This window comes from Telmatherina bonti (genome assembly GCF_933228915.1).
Source record: "Telmatherina bonti genome assembly, chromosome: 19".
NCBI classification, from domain to species: Eukaryota; Metazoa; Chordata; class Actinopteri; order Atheriniformes; family Telmatherinidae; genus Telmatherina; species Telmatherina bonti.
Genome location: NC_136617.1, coordinates 15,132,984 through 15,153,522, shown reverse-complemented (window position 1 = coordinate 15,153,522; position 20,539 = coordinate 15,132,984). Strand labels below are relative to the sequence as shown.

Below are 20,539 nucleotides of genomic sequence, written 5' to 3'. Positions count from 1 at the left end.
AACATTAAGTTTATTCTTGTGATCCAAATTCACATTATGCATACACAGCTCCACATTTTTGTTTGTTTGGAAATTCTAAACACATGCAATATCACTTTTTGTATGCTAGATATGTGCTTTATAATATATGCTTGCCAACTACTAATCCATTTTTGTATTGCAAGACAAACATATATGTAATGTTTTAGCATTTTCTCTGAGACAGCAAGTGAAATAATTATTTTTGGCTAATGCCAACATATTACAATAATTTGCCATGGGTCTATTAAATTAATTTGACATATTTAATGAAAAATCACACAGGAAACCCTTGAAACCAAGTAGATATGATGAGCACTAATAGGGAGCAACTACTAGGTCATATGCTGAAGTTTTTTCACTGAAGTGAGGGAAGAGGTGTGAGTAGTTAGAAACAAGTGTAACATTTCTAGGACAGAATACTTTAAAAAAAAAAAACAGAAATTAGTAACAAATTGTAAAGTATGTAAGTATTCATGCAACTTAAACTTCTTTATGAAGCTAAAATAAGTTAAATTAATTATATGACACCTTCAAAAGTAACTTGTAGTTTTAGAAAAACATTTTATTTACTTAAATTATGTAACACCCCCCCCCCCCACACACACACACACACACACACACACACACACAAAAAACAAAAAAAAAACATGAAGACGTCCCTTAATTATAATTAAGATTTTTTTAAATTTATTTATTTATTTATTTTAATGTTTTGGTCACTCGATCACCAAACAATTCATATTGACACGATTTAGAAAGCCTTCTCCACATGTAAAGGATTTTTCTTTAATTACCATTTTCTCAGATGTATTCAGTTTGCTCTAACGCAGCTGACTCAAATGAATGAGTTTTTGTACAGAACCTAATAGGCTGTTAGATCCATTTAATTTGATTCAGATGTGGCTCTCGTAGGACAGAATTCAACAGACTACTCATGTTAAATATTACCTGTGATGGACTGGCGACCTATCTGGGGTTTACACTGCTTCTCGCTCAGTGATTACTGGTTTAGGCTCCAACTTCTTCGCGACCCTTCATTTGCCTATAGGGGGTTAAAAAAAATGGACGGAAGGATGGATGTTTGGATGTAAATGTTACATTTAAAAAACGTCCCTCTCTCTATATTAATGCACTCTTCACGAATAATAGCGACACCCTGCGGGTAAATGGGGCACTGCATGCTGAGTCCGCTTCTCCATCACGTCGCTGTTTACGGAAACACTTTACGTCAGCACGTGTGCAGCAGTGCTGTAGCTACTGTCCTGTACGTGAGTTAATGCATGCTCGCTGTCCAAAGGAGCACACCTCTAAGGGGGCGGCGTGTTGTTTTTCTGCATTTCGCTCCAGAGTATTTCTTATTTCAAACTTTTCTTTGTCGAGCGATGAGGGCCCTGCTGGGCGTCCATCGTGGAGAAGTAGGAGGAGGTCAGGGCTTCATTTTGGCGATCTGACGCTAAGTAGAGGGCAAAACTTCTCGGATCATAAAGGCGAAGGTGCCTTTTGTGCCACACATTCAACACGGAGCGGATTTTTTAATTGAGAAAACATGATTTTCTGGAGTCTTCACTCGAGAACCTGCAGAGCATGGCTGTCTCGGGTGAGTCTTTTGTTTGTAGCTTCTTTTTTTTTTTTTTTTTTTTTGACACGCCTGAAAAAAGCTGCAAGTGTTGACCCACTGGCCTCCTTTCTCGCTCACAAACAGCGTGTTTCCTACAGCAAAGAGGCTCTTGTTGAACAGGAAAAAGCGGATCTAATATCCACCATCGCATCCTCTTCACTTCCTATTTTTATATGCCCCGTGGTCTCGTCCTGTTTTTTTTTTTTTGTTTTTTTTGTTTTGTTTTGTTTTTTTTAATTGACGTTTGGTCAAACTCCATTAGGAGTAAATGGAGCACAAACAGTTGGATTTAGTCATGTCTGTTGTCGACTTTCCAGAGCCATTTCACTCTGCAGACATCTCTCATCTGTCCCTTCCTGTTGCAGGTTTCTTTGAGGCAGGAGCCTTGTTTCTTCTCCTCAGTGCCACCTCAGCCAGTGCCCCCTTTGGCCCAGACCCTACAAGGCTATCTGAGGGCCCTGGAGCCCCTGCTGCCCCCAGAGGAGCTCAACCACACCCGGAGGATGGTGCATGAGTTCGGAAGGCCTGGTGGTCTGGGACCAAAGTTACAAGAAGGATTGGAGAGGAGAGCCAGACACACCAGGAACTGGGTGTGTGTCTGTTGTCAGTGTGTGAAAGACACAGATGTTTGAGGTGGATATGGCTGCCGTTGGTGGACATACAGTAATAGTACAGTTGATAATACACAAAGTGTTTCCCCCTCAAAAGAAGACTTTTTTTTATTATTTTGAAAAAGCAAAATATTAAAAATGAATCCACTGTTTTATAGCAGATTATCATACTATACTGTAAGTCTGAAAAAAGATGATTGATCTGTTTTATTTGTATGAACATGTAACAAAAAATGCTCTTAAAACTTTGATATCAAATCCTAATGGCTTGGGTGTTTTGGCCATCAGGGATGATAATAAACTTTAGGAAGAACATGTTTTTCTACTCATCCACAATGTAAAAAAAAAAACAAAAAAAAAACTTTAGGCTTTAATGTGCAACAGTTTACAATTTCAGCATTCAACAGACTGAGGAATAAAGAAACAAACAAAAAAAACCAATTTGATTCTTAAAACTAGTTGAGTGTTATTACTTGTAAGTTTGTAAAATGTAAATTATTCTTAGTTCTGTTGAATTTTATTCAAGAAAATCCCAAAAATAATAAATTGCCTTTATTTATTAAATTTTAATCAGAAGTATGAAAAAACAATATCACTGGTTAAATAATGGCGTGTTCAGGTAGGATTTCTTTTTTTTAATCACCCATTTAAATTGAATTCAACCTTCAAAAAACCTAAACCTGTGCCTTTATGTATATGAAGAGTTTTAAAGGTTAAGATGGATGTAGCGAAAATGTAGATCTGCATGTGTTGCGACAGGTTTGAAAGGTAAAACGAGGCATTTTTCCCTTCAGGTCACAAAGTTAAATAGACCTTGTGATGTTTTAAAGTTAAAGTGACTGAAAATCAGATTAACAATATTATTTGCTTTTGGTTTAAGATTCCAGTTTGTAATTTGTTAAATGATTTAATGTACATTTTATTTTAATAACAACCTTATTTAACCTGTGTGAAGTGCTTTACATGGCAACAAAGGCATAAAGAATCAAGTAAAAAGATTTTTTGCTGGAGAAGCCAAGAAACAAAGCAGTGTAAACATTAAATATAATCACTACAACAGAGGGGGAAAAAGATAAACCCAAGACCAAAGATAAGTCATATCTTACTTTTTCTTAGTTTTACTTTTCTGCAAGATTTCTCAGATATTTTAGTAAAACAAAAAAGCTGGACTTTAGTGGTGCATTTATTAAACATAATAGCACTTGTGTGTCTTAGAAGTTCAGAACTGATTTGTACGTCTCTGTGTCTCCTGCAGATCACAGACTGGTGGGTTCAGTGGGCGTACCTAGAGAGCAGACAGCCTCTGCCCGTGCACTCCAGCCCGGCCATCTCTCTGCCCAGGAGAGATTATAACGACTGGAAGAGCCAGTTGGTGTGAGTCCACGTGCTCTGATACTGAAACAGAGGAGACAATGTTACATTGTGAAATGATGTGGAAGTTGAGTTGCAATAGCATCAAGATAACACTTTGACTTTCTGTTTGAGAACAGCTGATGATTGGTGATTTTGTTTGGATAAAACAGATGAGATGTCCATCACAACTTCAAACTTTCTGATCACCTCCATTCAGAACCCTCCCAACTCAATAATCCTATAAATTTATTATCTTTGTTGAATTTACAGCTGTCAGTAAAGATTTGTTTTGTTCTGGAAAAAAGCGTCAGTTCATGACAGTGATGCATCAGTGGCCACATGCTGACTGATAAAAACAGTGATGTCATGGTCCGAACATCAACATCATCGTCCAGTCCAGATGTTTTCCAATAAAGACTAGTGGGTGGTAGTGGGTCTGCCCACTGAGCATAAATGATTAAAGCTCAATTTCACACATTTTTTCATTTGGATGTCAAACTCGGAGTGTGAAATTTTAGATTTTATTGATCCTTGAAAGAAGAAATCTTTCCATGTTAACAAAAATATGTTTGTTTCTTCCCAGGTTTGCTTCTAGACTGATAGCAGCAGTTCTGGACTTTAAGGACAGAATGCACCAGTGAGTTTATTTTATTTTATTAAGAAGTAATAAAATAAAAAAAACTTTTTTTTTTTTAAATTGAATTCTTACAACTTAATTTTCCATTTCATTATTTATTAATGAAAAACTGTTTACAAAAGAACAGATATTTAGACACTGCTTGGCCACCACACTCACACCCCAAACCTGTATGCATATTTGATAAAAGGCACATATTTATCTTATTTTCTTTTTGTCAAATAGCCACTATTTTATAATTTTCTCCACCTAACAACTGAAATGACAGCCTGGCTTGTCAGACATACTCAATTTAGTATGTTTTGTCCGCTTTCGTTGATGGTGCATTCGTAGTCTTCCAGTGTGACGCAGCCTGGAGAATAACAGAAGCTCAGTCTGCTCCTGTTTTGGTGTGAACTTTTACATTTATATTCTGAGCACACAGTAGCGTCCAGTGTTGTGGCACACAGGAACGATGGCAGCACCATGCCATTTGTTCAGATGCATAATTTCTCCTCCAGAAGCGTTTCTGCAACTTGCTGCTATTTTTGTGTTGTTGAATTTCACCCAGCTGGTGTCACTTGGTGTTTCTCTGCAGCATTAGGTTAATCTGAGTCTAAATATATTTTCTCCGATGGTAACAGTATCTGCAGCTGACTACTGGGACCTGATCAGGAATTTTTTTTAGGGGGGGGTTTGGTGTCAGACATGAACATACTGGAGAATAATACTACATCAGGTTTTATAATGGTTTGTTAAACTACTTCTATGAAGTGTTTTGGCCTGAGTTTCACTCCTGCATCAAAGACTTTCATTCTCTACTTTTGTTGTTGTTTCTCTGTTTAGTTTCTTACTGTACTGAACTAAATAATGTTTTATATGCAGGGGGATTACTTGTGATTAAACATTTTGGTAGACAGAGGAGATTTTAATCAGCAGACAGCAGTGCAGTTATAGAAGGAGAAGTGTAACAGATAGGTTTTAGGACTTTTTATAGATAAAAAACAACAAACTTTTATTGATTTATATTTTTATCTAGTATCAAATGTTTTTTTCTCTTTCCAGTAAAAGGCCAATATCTTTCCACACACCTCAGAATGAAATGCTTGTACAAACAGCTGTTGCACTAATAATTTAACCCTCAAACACCATGTTTGTCGTGTCATTTAAGACTGTCCATAGAAATACAGATTCAGTTCTCGGTGTTGCCCCCTTTTTAAATGTCCCCTCTGTCTGAGGCCTTATTTCAGACCAACTGCAAGAATACTAAACTGAAATTTTTGGAAAAACTGTTATAACAGCCTGAAGTCATGGTTCAATGAATGTTTTTCTTGATTTTAACATTTTTTAACCCTTTGTTGCATTATGTCCACTACAGTGGAAACCTATTTAAAGTCTGTTTTCTCGTATATTCGTGAGAATGGAGAGTCGCTCAACACACCGAAGAATTAAGTTGCAGCTTAAACCGTCACCTTTTAATGTTTTTTAAATTATGGAGTCATTAGCTTTTACCACTGCTGTGTACAGCACTTCGGTCGACATGGTTGTTTTACAAATAAAATATGGTTTGATTGGATAATGTTAATGATACATATTTTTTTTTACAAATTAGACACTTTTTAGGAGCTGTGATTAACATATTTTTGTATTAATATGAGATTAGATATGATTAACAGGTCTCATCTTTTTTTCTTCTTCATTAAAGGACTTTCTTTTGTAAAAGTCATGTAAATATTAACAAGGATGGATGTTTTCCTCTCTTTGGTTCTGTCAGCGGGCAGCTGCAGGTTGAGTATATGCGAGGGAAGCCTCTGTGTATGGAGCTCTACCCGCTCCTCTTCTCCTCCTGCAGGATCCCCGGTCCCAAACATGACTATGTTGCCCACTATGGCAACTCGCGCCGCTCGCCAACACACATCACAGTGGTCCGGAACTACCAGGTGGGTTGGGCTGTCAGCAGACAGCCTTTGTTTTTTCCCTTTTCTTTATTTTAATGATTTTATTTTACCAAATATTCATAGATTTTTTTTTCATTAGTTTTTAGCCCACAGATCAAAATTTAAATATATGAAATATTAGTTGATGCTTTGTATGAATAGGCTTTAATCAGCTGATGTCTAAGGATGCATTTCTTAAACAAACTGGACCTTTTTAAAAATGTGTTTCATTCTCCAACAGACGGAAAATAAATGGAGCTGCATCACATCATAGTGGGCTGGTTGATCAGATTTCTATCAGAATTTTGACCAAATATTGCATGTTTTCCCTGCGAGTTATTTTTCATGTCCAGAGCCACCTATTATCCCAAACGCGCAAGTTTTGGTTGTGTTTACCCACGTTTCTGTGCTCTGAACCCACAGTGCTCTTTGTTTTATAGTTCACTTCCTGTATTTAGTCCTCTTGAAACAGACAGAGACCTAAGATAATTCTTCCATTGTATCACTCACCCAAAACTTAATGTAAGTGGAACTAGTGGGCAGGAGATTTTTGTTATATTTGCATTGTTATGATGCAAACTCTACTCTTTACAAAGAGACTATATGGGGAATCCTTAATGTTTGTTTTTAGACAGAGCATCCTTGACCCAGTGGGCAAGGGATGAAGAAGCATGTTGCTTCTGTTTCAGGATCAAATGTCTTGCCTGGAGTGTAATGAACTCTGACAGCTTCGGTTTTATTTGCTAAGAGAGAATGAGGTTTCTTTGATGTAAAAAAAAAAAAAAAAAAAAAAAAAAAAAAAAGGAGGTCACCAACAGGGTCAGGGGCGAATTGAATTCCAGACATCTCACTCAGAGCTTTAAAAATACTTATTCGGAAGGTGGAGATACTGCTGCACCACTGGGACATTAATGCTCTTGACTTGCCTCTGTGCTCAGCGCTTTGCTGGCCGCTAAGCGTCCGGGTGAATCTTTGCCAGTCGGACTTTAGTGAAGTGAACTCAGTGCCCCAGTGTCATCCATGTTAAGCCATGTTGAGAGGATAAAGATGAAGCACGTACAAAGTAGTCAGTGCCGTTGGTTATCTGTCCAAACTATCCTAAGGTCAGACTGCTCGTATTTCCAGTGGTGTTTATATTGACATTAGTAATAAGCTCCTATTGGAGGATATGATGACATGATTTTCTAAGTTTATCAGGACAGGAACTAAATACATTCTTGCATCTCAGTGGTCAATGTCTTTATTTTTTTTTTTATAAATACAGTGTATGTATATGTGTGTGTTTGTGTATATATATATATATATATATATATATATATATATATAAATAAAATTATTAGGCAAGTCATAGATTTGTAATGATTGAGGGACCACAATGCTGAAATCGTTTGTGCATACATTGAAAGGTGGTTGTGTTGCTATGAACATATAGTAATATTGTCTCACATTGAAATACCTCTACTTCATTTTTGTTAGGTGTGACAAATAATAAAAATAAAAAGCTAATAATAAAAATGATTTTAACATATAATCCTTATTAGATGCCTCCTAGTGATCTGGTGACAATCTGATAAAGGGCAGTTACACACTACAGGATAATTGAGACGGTTTTTGTCCTGATCTCTCCTTTCCGATCAAAGCTTGCAAATCCTTGATTGTCAGATGCTTGCAAACATCATGTCTGGTTTTCCTGAGGTGTGTGAAGTGTTTAATATTTACGGCTAGAAGGCTGGAGAATGTGGTGCTCCTAGTGAAGCAGAGCACACACGGTGTGTAATGTAATAAACACTGGTAGTTTGCAATAATTGCGGTAACATTACAAGTATTTTTAACATGCATTTAGCACATTCATTTCCCAAAGACTGGTCCCAACCCACAGGAAGGACATTTTATGTGGGTTGCCAAATAAAGTACTTTCCCTTCAGTCCACTGTACTGATCAAGATTTGAACGTGGCGTTAACCTATAAGCCACACAAGAAAGCGTATTCATTTTTCACTACCCTCGGTTTCCGATTTTCTTCAAGTTTCATCCCCAAATGTTTTGAGTCTGACCCCAGCAGGATGGAGAGTCGGATCCACACAAGTTACTGGGTGTCAGGTTAAAGCAGGCTTTCCCAAACTGGGGAGTCCCAGTTCTCACGGTAACCCCCAAGATCATTGTGGGGTGTTCCCAGTTCAGTGTAAAATAAAATATAGCCTACATTTATCAAATAGATTTGCGTTTTTAATCAAAACTGTCAAACTGTCAAATGCAAAAATGAATCTGTGGAATAAATGCTATAATTTTTTTTCTTTAAACACAAAGTTAGTACTCCCGCCATAATAAAATCTGTATTTGGCATAATTTTGGCAAAAGAAGCTGATTTTGAGCAACAAGAACAACAAAAAAAAAAACTTATTTATGAAGATTCTTAGTACTTTCAAGCTTCTCACTACAAAAAGTTACTAAACACAACAATGATTAGACGGTGGTTTTACTGTTCATATTCACCTTAAAAACTTTTCTTTCAAACTTTTTTCCACTTGTTTGTTCTGCTGATATCTCATCCTCGAACCCTTTTCCCCCGCTTCTAGTTCTTCCAGCTGGAAGTCTATAACAGCGACGGCTCGCGGATGACAGAGAGTCAGATTCACGGGCAGCTGCTGAGGATCAGGTCTCAGTCCTGGAAGACTGACAAGGAGCCGATGGGCATTCTGACCAGCGAGCACCGCCATACCTGGGGAGAGGCTTACAACCGCCTGCTAAGAGGTAAATCGCAACCACACATTCACCTACAAAATTTGTTGATGTGGGATTTAATGTTGTTTTGGTTTTTTGGAATATTAGCTTTACATGGTTTTCGCCATTGATTACAAGCAAGCAATTACAGGTAAAGCAGAGAAGCTTTGTCTGTGAGGGCGAGGTTGTGCACACGTCAAATCCGATGGTTGATGTGTTTTTTACAAATGTCCTTTGCAGTCAAATATGTACATATTGATAAAGTTGTTTAATATTCATGGTGCTTTCCTGAAGAAAGAGCTGTGTTGGTGCCTTGAGTGTGAACTTATGAACACTTGTTTTTTTTTATTGCCTTTTTGTTTCTTTCCATTTCTCCGTAGACAAGCTCAACCAGGAGTCAGTGCGGATGATAGAGACGGGACTTTTCTCCTTGTGTCTGGACTCTCCAGTCATGAGGATATCAGATGAGAAGTACATACACTCACACACACATACACACCCTCAGGTATTTCTGTGTTTGCTAAATTTGTTGAGCAACACTCCCTCTGTAGATATCATTGTGTCATCTGTTGACATTTGACAGCAGTGAACGATTGCCACTTCCTGTATTTGAGCAGTGACGACAGTATCTGTGATTGACAGGTATGCCAGCCGGAAGGCAGCCCAGGTGCTTCATGGGGGCGGGACTTTCTCCAACAGTGGAAACCGCTGGTTTGACAAAACGCTGCAGGTGGGAATAATTGCATTTGATAAGCTTTGGTTCGACTGGCGGATGCAGCATTCGCAGTGATCTGACTAATGTGTTTATTGAACAGTTTGTGGTGGGCGAGGATGGTTCATGGGGACTCCTGTATGAACAGGCCACAGCTGAGGGTCCGCCCATCACAAACCTGCTACATCACATCCTGGAGTATTGGTAAGATTAAAAAGTCAGTCTTTGGGTGATTATATGCTGAACAAGCACTGATGTTAGTGGGATTTGTGTTTTCGGAAAACCAACATCAGTTGGAGCTAATTAGGAAGTTAGATCATTAGTTACATAATGTTTGTTCAAATTGTAGTAATGGAGAAAACTCTTCCTTTTTACAATATAAAAGCATATTATAGACAATTTCACTGATCAGAAATTGACCAGTTTGCCAGAAAGCCACAAAAGTTCTTTTCACATGACAACTAAGGTCAGTGATGATGCGAACACAGACTGAAGGCCTTCACATACCGGGACCGATGTGAATAAACAACACAAATTTGCGAATAACAGAGGTAAATTATGAACGTTCCTGTCTATGCAAACTAAGAGCGATGCAAAATTGTGACTAAATTATGAAAATTTTAAAACAAACTTGCATGGTGGCAAGGTGGATTCTGCATAAAGCCCCAACAATAGTGCACTACTGCTTCATCTCATTAAGGAAAAGACAGTAGAACTTGGAGTTTCATTGTTTAATCCAGAAGCTGAAGCTGGAGCACGATCGCGTCAGGACCGACTTTAGGAGGGACAGTAGCTTTAGCCGCTTGCTCCTTGCTTTAAGACGCAGAGAAGAAATGATAAATGCTCGGTCATGATGATACAAAGTTTGAATGAAATAGCAGCGACAAAGTGACACCTTCATAGCTCACAACTAACAATCTAACAGTCAATATGCCTTCTCTGATTGGTTGATTTATATATCTGTTGGATGCGAATATTAAGAAAATCTACACTAGTTTAAGAAAAAAAAAAAAAAACTTGAAAAATCTCTGTACGGAATTTCGTCACTTATGTGAATGTTCACATTAACTTGACACTGATCGGATAAAAAAAACAACTGAATTATTCAGACAAAATATTCAGAGTAGGTGTGTAAAGGCCTCATGTTAGGTTATTTTTACAGTCAGAGAGAAAAGTTAATTAAAAACACAAAACACTTGTACTGCTACAAGTGATTAAATGACTCTGCTTGTTGATCAGCTTTTATTGAAGCTGGATCTTTCATTTGTTTGCTGCCTTGGTTGTGTATAGTCTCTAGAATTAACGCCATGTCTGCGCTGGATGCAACATGAATACAACCAGGAAACTTTACCAGTCTTGGTTTATTGGCCTTATACACATATACATTAGCACAGCTTTTACAATGAGACAGTTCAGTTGTTTTATTTCCATCAATAATAAAACTTGCTAATTTAAGAAGTTCTGTATGGTCTGCTGCCTACTGGTATCCTCAGGCAACAATATTGGTACACAAACAAGTATCACTCTTGAAATGAAAAGAAATGAACCATTTTGACAACAACAAAGCCGGTTGTTAGATCTGCAGCTAAACGTCTCATTGCAAAGCAGTTGTAAACAGATTTGGCTAAATCACAGTGCTCTTTGAGAGACACGGTGGAATAGTGGTTAGCGCTGTGGCTTCACAGCAAGAAGGTTGTTGGTACAAGCCTTGGCTAAGGGGAGGTTTGAATAGTGCCCTTTCTGTGTGGAGTTTGCATGTTCTCCCTTCGTGTATGTGTGGGTTCTCTCCGGGTACTCCGGCTTCCTCCCACACCACATGACTTTGGATAAAAGCGTTTGTGTTCTATTCTACAGTCATTTGTCAAAGGGCTTGTTAAAATTGCAATAATATAGATATAGAAAATAGTCTCCACTTGGACACAATTTCTGATTAATCCCGCCTATTAATATTTATGTTTTTCTCTGGACCACAGTGAAAAACCAGACCCAAAAAGAGCACCGATGGTTCCTCTACCAATGCCGAAGAAGCTTTACTTCCACATAGACAGAGAGATCAAGCGGGACATAGAGCAAGCCAAGCAGAACCTGGACATGTAAGGCTTCTGTTTACTCACTCTGTACATGTTTTGGCATGATGAGGGTGGGGCAAATGTTTAACACTGACCTCAATGCACCACTTCAGCTTGCTTTAAAATGAGAAAATATGGCAAGAACTCTCTGTGAGGTAAAGCCCTTAGACTGTAAACACATCCATCCTGTCTTTGTCTCTGTTTAACGTCATATCTTTATTCATTCAGTGTGTTCATGACCACAACCTAAACAAAAATGTTCATACAATTCTGTATAATCTTGTGGGGCTCAAATCATTCAGCTGCTCACTTTTAAGTGTGTTTAAGCTTTTTTCTCTGTGGACATAAACAAACATGGACTCTGCTTCCAGAATTAAGTTGAACACAGCAATGTAGCTGTAAACAGACAATTACTTATTAGTATATTTCTTGTATGAAATAAAATAATCTGTTGTTTTTAGTAAAAGGTATTGCGATGTCAATACATAAAAAAAAAAATCTATTTGCTTACAACTGCATTTAAACTTGTGCAGAAACCTGTACACGCTTCTCATTATTGTTCCGGTTGTTCTACTGAAAGGAAATGTCATAATTAGACCCTAGAAATGATACTTTTGTTCAATCTACTTTAAAGTTTACTCAATCACTCCAGCTGCTTGCAATTCATCTAAAATCTCTATAATTTTGTACTTTAATAAATAAAATGTACCTGAAGTGAAGCATGTTGTGTGGGTTTCCGCAGGACATGACAAGTTAAAATCATCATAATCAGATGATTTAAAGACACAGCAAGCAAGCACCTTTTGTGGTAAAGATAATATCAAATATAGCTGTGAATGGATGGTAGCCATCAGTGGCCAAAATTATTCCAGAGAAAAACTTTTCATCTTTGAATGGATCCAGTTGCCTCAGATGCAGAAACTTCTTGAAAAGAGTACTTATGTACACAATTTTCATCTATGCACCTTTCAAAGCATCACTTATTTCAAATGGTTTTTTTATATATATATATATATATGTATACACTACTCACAAAAAGTTAGGGATATTTGGCTTTCAGGTGAAATTTATGGAAAATGCAATATGTTCATGCTACAGTGATATAATATCATAAAAGTAAGACATTTAAGTAGAAGGATGCACTACTGATTTCCTCATCTCAAAAAATTCATTCAACACAAAAGGTAACAACAATGGTAGTTACACCACAACAAAAATTTGAACGTCTCAATATCTCGTCATGTGACCTTGAGCATCAATTACAGCTTGACAATGACGTCTCATGCTGTTCACAAGGCAACTTATTGCCTGCTGAGGCATGGCATCCCACTCTTCTTGAAGGGCAGCCCTCAGGTCATTGAGGTTCTGGGGTGCAGGGTTTCGAGCCTCTACACGATGGCTCAGCTGATCCCACAGGTTTTCAATGGGATTCAGGTCTGGAGAGAGTGCAGGCCATTCCATTTGAGGTACACCAGTCTCCAACAGCCATTCCCTGATGATGCGGCCTCGATGAGCAGGAGCATTGTCGTCCATGAAGATGAAATTAGGCCTGTGCTGTTCATGTAGGGGCACAATCACTGGATTAATGATGTTATTCAGGTAGTATGGGCTTGTCACTGTACCATTCACAAAGTATAGGGCAGTTCTGTACCAAGTGGACACCCCTGCCCACACTGTAACACCGCCACCACCAAAAGCTCGCCTGGTGACAACAGTGGCTGATGCATAGCGCTCTCCCTGACGTCTCCAACATCGTTGCCGGCCATCATTTCTGCTCAGTTTGAATCGACTATCATCAGAGAACAGCACTGAGGCCCACTGGTTCCTCGTCCAGCGTAAATGCTCCCTGGCCCATGCAAGACGATGATGCCTGTGCCTGGTGGTGTGGTCAGGTACCCGTGCAGGTCGTCTAGCACGCAGACCACGCTGATGGAAACGGTTTCGAATGGTCTGACGTGACACTTGGGTGCCTCTCACCTCTCTTAAACGTGCCTGGAGTTGAGTGGCATTCATCATCCGGTTTCTCAGGGCAGTGTTCACAATGTAGCGGTCATCAGCACGGGATGTGGCCAAAGGACGTCCACTTCTAGGCCTTTCTGTGACTCTTCCAGTCTCTCCATATCTCTGTTGCAACCTGCTGATGACACTCTGTGACACTCCAAGCTCAGTGGCCACTTCTGTCTGAGAACGTCCTGTTTGAAGCATCGCAATGGCAAGGGACTGTTGTTCCATTGTTAGGTGTCGTCTTGGTCTCATGATGTCAAAATGTGAACAGCATGATGAGGACAACTGTTTAAACACCAGCTCTAATTGAACCAGGACATTTATTAGTCAATTCAAGGATCACACACCTGCCGTGATTTTTGCCGTTAAGCTCCTTGTTAGAGAACAGCAACTTGTGCAAAATTTATTGAAGCATTTAACAGTTGGACATGTGCATTTAAAAGCTTAGAGAAGATCACATTAAGTTCACCTGTACAGGTTTGAATGCATTTTAGGCTTGTTGTAAAATTTCACCCAAAAGCTGAATATCCCTAACTTTTTGTGAATAGTGTATATATATATATATATATATATATATATATATATATATATATATATATATATATATGTATGTATGTATGAGAGAGCAGCTGCCGTGTAGTATATGAATTCATGGCAAGTAAAGGTGTATAACTCGTTAATTTAGTCAAGTGATTTAGATGTCAATAGAAACCTAGATTTGAATTATGTATTCATTATTTTCTATTTTTATGAACTATGACTCTAGAATTATGAAATCATAAATCCACATGTATGTTTGACATTTCTTGCAGACTGATTAATGACCTTGATGTCAATGTCTTCAACTTCAAGAGGTTTGGCAAAGAGCTTCCCAAGAAGCACAACATGAGTCCAAACTCCTTCATCCAGGTCGCCCTGCAGCTTGCCTACTACAGGTCAGGACCAGGACATGTCTAGAACAAACCCAAACAGGTTTAAAATCTGAAGTCATTTTAAGAAGAAAATGAGCTATAATGTGCATTTTGAGGGTTATCCTAAATTATATTCATTTCGTTAGAAACTTTTAATAATTTTTTTTTTTTTCCTGTTTTTGGTCTTTTGTTTTTTTTAACTGTACATATTTTGTTTGTGTATTAGGGTTCAGATCTATATAACAAATAAGAACATAGGGCTTTTCTTTTGTAGTATTTATTACTTACTTGTTCTCATAGTCCATCCCTCTTGTTAGGGTAGTTGGTTCTTTCCAGCGGTAGTGCTGCTAACTGCTCAGCTAACACTTAGCTGAGCGCAGCCAGCCAAAGGTCAGCTATGAAATTGCTGCTAATTTTGATGTTGATTGCCATGTAAGGTATTATTTGGTTTCAGATACTATATTGAAAACATGGTGGTAGTTTATTTTTTAAAACACAAAGAATTGTAGAATTTCTGGATTTTATATTTCTTCACTGGTTATTAAAGTAAAGGACATAAATTGTTCTCCCACTCTTGACTTTTTGTTCTTCACAATATCATTATAGAATGAAACTGAGTCCTTCTCATTACATGTAACATGAAATCCCCTTCAGTTATATCCTTCTTTCTTCAGTCTGTCTCTTTAGATTGGGATTTCCTCAAGCGGCGACCTCCAGCTTTTAAAAGTGAAACTGATGCAAAAGTGACAAAAATAGCAGTTCATCCTTCATCCGACTTTCTTTTATAGATTAGCCGTTTAGATGTTTTTTAATCTCAAAATTTGGCATACCGGTAATTATGGTTGTGTACTTTGACAGGTATCCAATGTCAAGAGGACAAATTGTAGCACAACTATGGTTTTTAGCTTTTCTACCACTGTTAGCTCATGTTAGCTCCCATTAGCTCCAGGTTAGCTTGGCTGACTCTTAGCTACAGGCAGCTCAGAATTCGATAGGTGTCAGTCATCCAACCCCACACTCACAGCCCCCCTAAGCTCCTCCTCTTTGCCCATTTTTTTATTTCCTAGAGTGACGATACCAAGCGGCAACCTCCAGCAGTTAGAAGTGAAGCCGATGCGGAAGTGCATAAAACTGCAGTTCCCCCTTCATCCACGAGGGGCTGGCTGCAAAACAGAGCAAATCCCCATAGACTCCCATGTCAAAAAGGCCAACTTCACAGCAGAAAAAAACAAGTTTAAAGCCTGGTTGAAAAATCCATTTTTGGTTTATAGGTCAGGTTTACTTTCATGACAACTGTGGGGGGAGTGGATTCTTTTCTAACTTGCCCATTTAAAAGTAATTTAATCTCAAAGTTCGGCATATTTAGGGGCGTGTCCTTTTGATCGACAGGTACCCGATCTCCCGCTTCAAGTAAGTAGAACGTAAAACAACCGCGATTTTTAGCCGATCAACAACGTGACTTAGCATTAGCCCGCTTATCTCCGTTAGCTGGTTATTTCCTGTTATCTCCAGGTTAGCTCGGTTAGCTCTTAGCTACAGAAAGCTCGGAGTTTGCTCGATGTCAATCATCCACCATGACACTCACAGCCCCCCTCTCAGCTCCACCTCTGCCCATATTTGTATTTTCCGGGTGAGATGACGTGCATGCCCATGCCAAGATGGCAATGGTAGGAACCGCCCACCGAGCTTCAATTCAGCCCTTCAGAAACCTATGGGTGATGTCATGGAGGCTACGTCCATCTCTATATACAGTCTATGGATGATACGCGGGTTGCTGCCAAAATGGTAACAGTAGGAACTGCCCACCGAGCCCACGTGATTCAGCTCTTCGGAAACCTGCGGGTGAAATCATGGAGGCTCTCTCCATCTTTTTCTATACAGTCTACAAATTTCCTACACTTCCCAGAATGAACTTAAATTTAGCACAGAGCTATGTAACTTTTTTGTTGACAAGAGAGCTCAGCAGATTTTTGTACATATAAATGTGTTCCTCTGGTCTGGAAATTGTCATTCATTTTTTCCTTCACATTGCACACAGCACTCTTGTTTGAACATTCATATTTTTTTCCTGCTCATTCATGCGGACGTTGTATTGGCTCCGCATCCAGCCACTTACTGGACACGCTTAGAAAACTCTAGTGGAAGTCCAATCCTGTAAAGTATCTTTTTATCCAATCTCCCTCTCTGTGTCTGAGCTCCTCTAACGTTAAACCGTGACTCCTTGTAGTTGTTCGTATTTGTAAGCTCATTCTTTACTTCACTGCTCCAAATTAAAGGTGCAGGTTAGAATGTAGGTTGAGGGGTCAGAAACATTGCCTTCAGGCTCGGCTACTGAAAACCCACAACTGTCCTGTCTTGTTTTTCTATAACATGACCATTAAGATGTGGTTGAATCTCTTTTGAACCTTTTAATTTAATCTTGCAGAGTTCACAATGAGGTCTGTCCAGCCTGTGATATTGCCTCCCAGAGGATGTTTCGTGCAGGAAGGACAGAGTACATCCGCTCGCCCACAAGTCAGACGCTGAAATTCATCCTGGCCTTTGATAATCCGTCTGTATCGGTGAGGCTTTGTAGTCATTAAACACGTTTTATCGCTTGTTCATGTTATACAGGTGTGAGATGTGGTCATTGTGCTTTGGTTTTATTTTTGTGTTGCAGCGGGAAGCAAAACTCCAGCTGTTCAGGGAAGCTGTGGATGCCTATACAACTCTGACTGCACAGGTAAGCAGCAAATGAACCTTAATGAACTGCTTTTGTCTGCTGTTTTTTTTTTTTTTTTTCATGATAAACAATCATTTTGCATTTTTCACTTTGTGTTGCTGCCCAGGCACTAAATGGATGCGGCATTGATCGCCATCTGCTGGGGCTCAAGCTGCAGGCCATTGAGGAGGGACTCAGCATACCTAAAATCTTCATGGACACGGCTTACGGTCTGGCAACGCACTGGAAGCTGCGAACAGGACAGGTGCGTTTGCATATTTGTTGGACAACTTTCATACAAGCGATATCTACACTGCGTTTAAAAAGGAAGGGGGAATTTTCTTTAGTTATTTTATGAAGTAGTAAATATAACTATGGAAATTCTCTTATCTGATGTTTTGTTCCTGTGATGTTCTCCAAATGTGGCACATTTACTGCAAGTACGTTCATGTGGGGTATTTCCATTCGTCGTTCAGGTGACGTCGATTGGACTTGATGTTTATTTGGACTTGATGTTTATTAAAGTCCTGATTTAGCTTCCCTAGTTCTCATGTGATTTTTATGACACACTCCCAGAGTTTGTTGCTGAAAACACTTTTTACAATGTAGTTAAATACTTGTGAGCTTTTCTTAATCTAACGAGTCACTCTTGTTTGAACTTGGCACTTCTCCTTGCACTTTTTTACATATTCATATTGAAACCATGTCAAGGTACTAATTCTGTTGATCTTGGTGAAATAGGACAAGATATCAGCCAAATAGAGGTAAACCTTTACACAAAACTGATGGCTGCTTCCTCAGGAGAAAAATTTGACAAGAAGTCGCCATTTGTGTTTACAAATTATGCTGTCAGTCTTGATTTTCTTCTTCAAGCGCAAGAGCAGCAGTTATGCTGAAACTGTCAAATATATTTAACTTTTTTACTTAGAGAAGTATTCTTATATTTCTGTCTACAGTTTTTAACTCCAATCCATGTGAACTTGGACTTCATGGATTGAACTATTTTTAAGTGCTTTTTACAAAGGAGGTTACAAACTTAAAAGGTGTTTACGTCTCTCAAAGTTGCACAGAATTTTTAATAAACTTTTTTGATATGGGAAAAATAGATAGCAATCTTAAAATAGCTCAACTGTTTGGCTGTGGGAGCCAGACAAATGTTTGTTTTTGAGTTGTTGGCAGGATTTCCACAGACACAAGGCTGGCAAAGGTACTTATTAAACTAGTAGGATTGCACTTTGCATGGCTCCACACAGTTTATTTTGGTTTTGTTTTGGGGTTTCCACAGTAAGAAAAACTTTCAAACTAATTCTACTTTCAGTTCAGTCAAAACTATCAAGTGTGATGGAAATGTATAGGGTTGTTAGAATAATCTCTTTATCACTAAAAATTCCATGAGCATATTGGAAGTTTTTATTAACATTGATCGTGTTGTCCTTTGTAGCGCACAATTGGGATTCCCTAAAGATACTGAAACTCCTCTGTACTTTAAGACTTTCGGAAAACTCGCTGGTTTTGGTAGTTCTTTGTCATTGTAGTTCAATAAAAAGAGTGATGATTTAGCCGACTGTTTGCAGTGGAAAAGAAGGCAAGTAAGAGTCATGTTGTGTTAACCTGTGCTGTGCAATGGAAAATGCCATAATGAATACATGGCACTGTTTGGCCCCTGAGATGTCAACATGGAGGGGAGGGTTCTGGTATGAGCTCTTATCACGAGCTGGTTGTGCCTTTTCTCTAAATCAGCCCATTTACCGATGCTAGTGTATCTCTCATAAGACAAAAATGTTTGGGGTTTTTTTTTGTGTGTGTTGCTAATTTGTTACACTTGTATAAAATGAGGATGGGTTGGATTGGGGGAATACACACACACACACACACACACACACACACACACACACACACACACACACACACACACACACACACACACACACACACACACACACACAGAGCTTGACATAAAATTTCCTGTCCAAACTCAAGAGTAGAATTTGTTTGAAACTGTAACTTTGATTTTATCTTCCTTACAAAAGTTTTTATATTTTCATTTCTTCTTTTCATTCATCAATATTCTCCTTTTCCCTCCTCCAGGTGCCTGCAAACACTGACAGCGTGATGTGTTTTGGGCCACTCGTTCCCGACGGTTACGCTGTGTGTTACAACCCCCAGGCAGATCATGTCCACTTTTCTGTCACCGCCTTCAACTGCTGCGAGGACACTAATGCAGAGACGTTAGCCCGCACTCTGAAGGACACCCTGTGTGATCTGCAGGAGATGCTGCAGCCTACCGTGTAGAGCTCCAGCATCATCTTCATCTTGAAGGGGAAAAAAAGTTTGTGTAAAAACATTTTGTACAGCTTTTGTTGAGGCTTGTTGTCATGTACACTTCTCAATATGCCTCATTAGAGCTTTTGACTGAACTCAGTGGGTCTGAGGTGCTTTTGATACTCTTCTTAAAGGTTTTCATAAAGTAGTAAATCTTTCTGCATGATGAAGTTGTTTAATGGCTGTCTGAGTAGATTCATGTGGAGGTGTTTCAGATTAAAGTGAAAGCAAAAACAAGGTTCAAGTTAACCTGACACTCCAGCATTAATCAGCCAAAGGACTAATAGCACTCCTTGTACACCTCAGGACATCACCATCAGCCTTCTGGTACCTTCCACTGAGAATAAATGTTTGATATTTTACTCAGTTAATCGACTAATTTTGGATAATTTGATTTTGTAGATTAACAAGTGTTTAAATTGGACCAAAGGACATAGAGCAGGTGCTTGTGTGTTGGTGTTAGCCAAAAGAAATTACAGGGGTTTTTGTCTCTCTGAGCTCATACCTCCTGAATTTCAAGACATATTTTCAGTACAGGTTTGGCTCCTCAGAGCGATGTGTAGTTTTTCTGTCAAACCTGCAGGACTGGTTAATAAAGCCTGTGATCACAAGTCCATGTATCAGAGCTTTTTGTGGGGGTGGGGGTCGGGGTGGGGGTGGGGCATTCCTTGTTTTTGCTCATCTGGCTCTTTATTTGGTTAAGATGTTAGAGGGCTGGAGCATCTATTAGACATAAAGGAGGGACACAGATGATGTTCAAAACCCCCAAAAAATATATTGGACATCCCGAAGCATAAATCCATTATTAATGACGATATGAATACATTTTCAGCAACTTTATTTGGCATGGTATTTTATATTAAAGTACATCTGCATTTCAGAGAAGCCAAATGCTGAAGTGTTTGTCACTTCTTTAATTTATTCAGAAGAGCTAACCTTTTCAG

The 20,539-nt window shown here is 38.8% G+C and overlaps 1 protein-coding gene across 1 annotated transcript; it reads left to right on the top strand.

Moving 5' to 3' along the window:
• The first annotated feature begins 1,281 nt into the window (after nt 1–1,281).
• Nucleotides 1,282–20,200, top strand: cratb (carnitine O-acetyltransferase b). The gene is made up of 15 exons (XM_079259146.1): nt 1,282–1,618; nt 2,005–2,229; nt 3,506–3,624; nt 4,187–4,240; nt 5,994–6,159; nt 8,732–8,906; nt 9,257–9,347; nt 9,519–9,606; nt 9,692–9,792; nt 11,562–11,681; nt 14,474–14,596; nt 16,998–17,133; nt 17,232–17,294; nt 17,401–17,538; nt 19,362–20,200. The coding sequence occupies exons 1-15, from the start codon at nt 1,568–1,570 to the stop codon at nt 19,563–19,565; spliced, it is 1,854 nt and encodes a 617-aa protein (XP_079115272.1). The 5' UTR covers nt 1,282–1,567; the 3' UTR covers nt 19,566–20,200.
• Nucleotides 20,201–20,539: the final 339 nt, after the last annotated feature.